Consider the following 3,367-nt stretch of genomic DNA (forward strand, 5'->3'; position numbering starts at 1 on the left):
GGGGAAAAGAAAAACTTTGTGATGTTCTTAGGTTATTTAAAGCTGGCCAGGAGTTCGGTTTTGGTACCCCGGAGGACAGCTGTGGGCACCTTTGCCCTGTCATACAGGGTGGGAAATGGGGATGACAGGACCATGGGCCGAGAGGGTAACACACGGTCCTGGATGTGCAGTGCAGGCCCAGGCAGGGCGCGGCTGCAGTGAAGCCATCCGTCAGCCCACTACCAGTTGAGACTCCTATACGCTCACAAAGCACCGTTACGTGTCCCCCCACGGGACCCGTCAGAACAGTTTTTTTTTAAGAAATTTTTTGCTGCAGGTAGTGTATGCTCACTGGAAAGCCAGAGACAGAAAGCAAGAAATCCCCCCCCCCCCCTGGAGGGCATGGTCATACCGCAATCCCATCTCCATTCTCCTCCCAGGATTTTGGGCATGCACGCACGTGGGCCCAGTGTGGACTCAAACCGTGGTGGACTACGTGGGGGTCCAGCCACGTAACCACTACGCCATCGGCTGGTCCCTGGAGTGCGTTTTTTAATAGTATGAATAAGTGTTCCCCTGCGTGTGGCGGACTCCAGAAGAGCAATACCCTTCCCAGACCTCACTTCCCTTTTTCCAAATCACTACAGCGCGTGGGAACAGTTCGCCCTTTATTTATGTCAGGCCCTGGGTCACTTGGAGCTGGTGTACTTGGTGACAGCCTTGGTGCCCTCGGACACGGCGTGCTTGGCCAGTTCCCCAGGTAGCAGCAGGCGCACGGCCGTCTGGACCTCCCGGGAAGTCAGCGTGGTTCGGCCCGAGTACTGGGCCAGCCGGGCGGCCTCCCCAGCCAGCCGCTCAAACACGTCGTTCACAAACGAGTTCATGATGCTCATGGCCTTGGCAGAGATGCCGATGTCGGGGTGCACCTGGAGAAGCAGGACACTCGGTTAACTTGAGGATGGGGCTCCTCTGCCTGCACCCCAAGCCTCAGTCTCCAGCTGAAGGCAGAGGTCGGAGGCAAGCCCCACGAGGTCAACAAACCCGGAAATAGGCATGTGTTTTTACTACTCTATCCAGTTTAAAAAGTATATATTTCTCCAGCCGCAAAGACCAATGCTGTTGAGCTGCTTGTGTAAGCACAAGTAAGCATACTTACCAGGTGGGGTCAGTTCCACTTTTCACGTAGCTCGCTTTTTCCGTTTAATGCATTTGCACAGTGCTTCATGGTACGAGTGAATCAGTTCCATCACCATTCCTCTCTCCCTCTACCTCTTTTTAAAAGATTTCATTTCATTATTATTAATTTTGATCAGAGAGAAAGGAAAAGTGAGAAAGCAAGCCCCAGGTCTGTGGTCGCCTGCAGGAATCCAGTGCCTTAAACACTATGTCACCTGCCGGCCCATCTTTCCTTCTGTCTAGATATTGCCAGAGGATATGTGCACTCCCAGAGGGAGTGTTGGGGGAGAAAGCACCCCCAGTGGGGAGTGTTCACACCACAGCCTCTCCTCCATTCCTCCATCCTGTCAGGATTTGGGGTACACATGTACGTGTACCCAGAATGTTTTTCAAGCCTTGACCGAGGCTGGGATTTGAACTATGGTTGGCCTGTGGGATCTGGCTCCCTTAAGCACTCGGCTACAGAGCTGGCTTGACATTCCTCTCGTAATGGACATGTAGGGAGGGGTTGGTTTGTTTTTCTATCACTAGATTGTTGGAAAAGTTGTGATGCGTTTTTGCATAGAAAAACAAAAACATTCCCAACACTTCCAACACCCCATAGAATGTGCTATAGTCAATAAACATCTCTGAACAGCGTAATGGAGCTCACAGGGGTGGGACTGCAGGGTCAAAGGGTCTGCACGCTTGGCCTGGTCGATAGTTTTAGCTGCCGTCCTGCGAGCCCCTCTAAGTGACACAAGCTGCAGCTCCAGACTAGGAGGTAAGGGACGCGATCTGTGCTGTGACGTGGTTACACCAATGACCTCGAGTTAGGCGCGTTCCTCTCAGCCTGTTTCCTCCTCACGCAAGCTTTCTAACTAGGTGGTCTCTAGTAAGACAGATGGTAGGGAGCAGGTGACAGTCCTCAGGTGTGAGCAGGCAGACCCCCTCGGGTGTGAAGTGGGAGGGCCATGACCCATGTTGGTCAAGGGGGGGGACAGAACTGGGCCAGGTCACTGCGCCTTCCCACCCTCTCTCCACTTCCAGCAGGAGACCGACCCTCCTAGCTCCACCCCGTCTATGGTCCTCACGTCCTTCATCCTCCGTGGGGCTGCCCAAAGCAGTTGTCGCCCTAGTGAGGGTGACGGCTAACTGCTCAGCAGTGCTGTCCCTTGCGGGTCCAGGCTTGGTCCAAGCCTTTAGTCACAGTTCTTGAGACCCAGGCCCAGTAAAACTAACGTTCCCGGACCACTTTTTCAGAGCACTGGAGTCTGTTCTCTGTCCATCTGTCAATGCCGGGCCCACCTCCCACCCCCACGGCATTCCCAGATGCCGAGTGGTCAATGCCCTGAAACTGCTAATGGAATTCAGATGAGAGACAGGCTCCACCCCGGGCACCTATGTGGGGTGTGGGCAGTAGGCATTTCCGGCGGGCACCACCACCACCCTGCCTCCTGCTGAGCAGGGCAGTGGCTTTGAGGTGAGCCCAGGATGCTCCAGACCCTGCAGGCTGGTCGTCAGGCCCTACCAAAACCTGGAAGCATTTGTCCACATGTTCAGTCCCAGGAGTAACTTCTGCGTAATAAAGGGCACCTGCAGCCCGTGTGTTGGGACAGGAGCACACAGAAAGGATGCCTGCAGGAGCTGGGATGCGGCCACTGTCAGGTCATGTGACTCGCCTACACCAAAAGCCTTAAGGGGCCAGGTCTCGGCTGCAAAGTAGATGAGCCCTCCAAGGCCTGGCTTGGCCAGGCCTCCCCCGGGTGCCAGTCACCGCCAACATTCCTGCTTTATACCGTTGTGTTTGGCACCCGACAGCCCACAGCCTCTTTCTATTCTACGTCCCCCACGATGCCACCTCTGTCCAAAAGTCCTGTAAGCTTCTGGATGGTCACAAGGAGCATGCTGAGTGACTCCTACCTGTCCCTGAGAGGCAGAGGGACCTCTGATTGGGCTCCCAAGAGGGAGCATTCCTGAGGCCACTTGCCCCAGTGTCAGCACCACACCCAGACCCCAGCTTCCAGGCCAGGGCCTTCAACAGACCTGGCTAGTAAGCCCCACCTCCTCGCTCTCCACGCTCACCTGTTTCAGCACCTTATAGATATACATCGAGTAGGTTTCCTTGCGCCGACTGCGCTTCTTGGACTTCTTGTTCCCAGAACTGCGGCCCCTGCGGCCCCGGGTGGTCTGCTGCTGCTGCTGCTGCTGCTGCTGCCGCTGCCGGTGCCTG

General features: G+C 55.4%; 1 protein-coding gene across 1 annotated transcript in view; it reads right to left on the reverse strand.

The window, feature by feature from the left end:
• Window positions 1-476: 476 nt before the first annotated feature.
• Window positions 477-3,367, reverse strand: part of H2BK1 (H2B.K variant histone 1) — a 4,019-nt gene continuing 1,128 nt past the window's right edge. Inside the window, exons 2-3 of the mRNA XM_006150251.1 lie at window positions 3,220-3,364; window positions 477-905 (exon numbers count right to left, since the gene is read on the reverse strand). Of these exons, the coding sequence (XP_006150313.1) occupies window positions 669-905; window positions 3,220-3,364 (382 nt within the window). The 3' untranslated portion in view covers window positions 477-668. The remainder of the gene's footprint in view (window positions 906-3,219; window positions 3,365-3,367) is intronic.

The sequence above is a fragment of the Tupaia chinensis genome, unplaced genomic scaffold (genome assembly GCF_000334495.1).
Source record: "Tupaia chinensis unplaced genomic scaffold, TupChi_1.0 Scaffold000280_1, whole genome shotgun sequence".
NCBI lineage: Eukaryota > Metazoa > Chordata > Mammalia > Scandentia > Tupaiidae > Tupaia > Tupaia belangeri.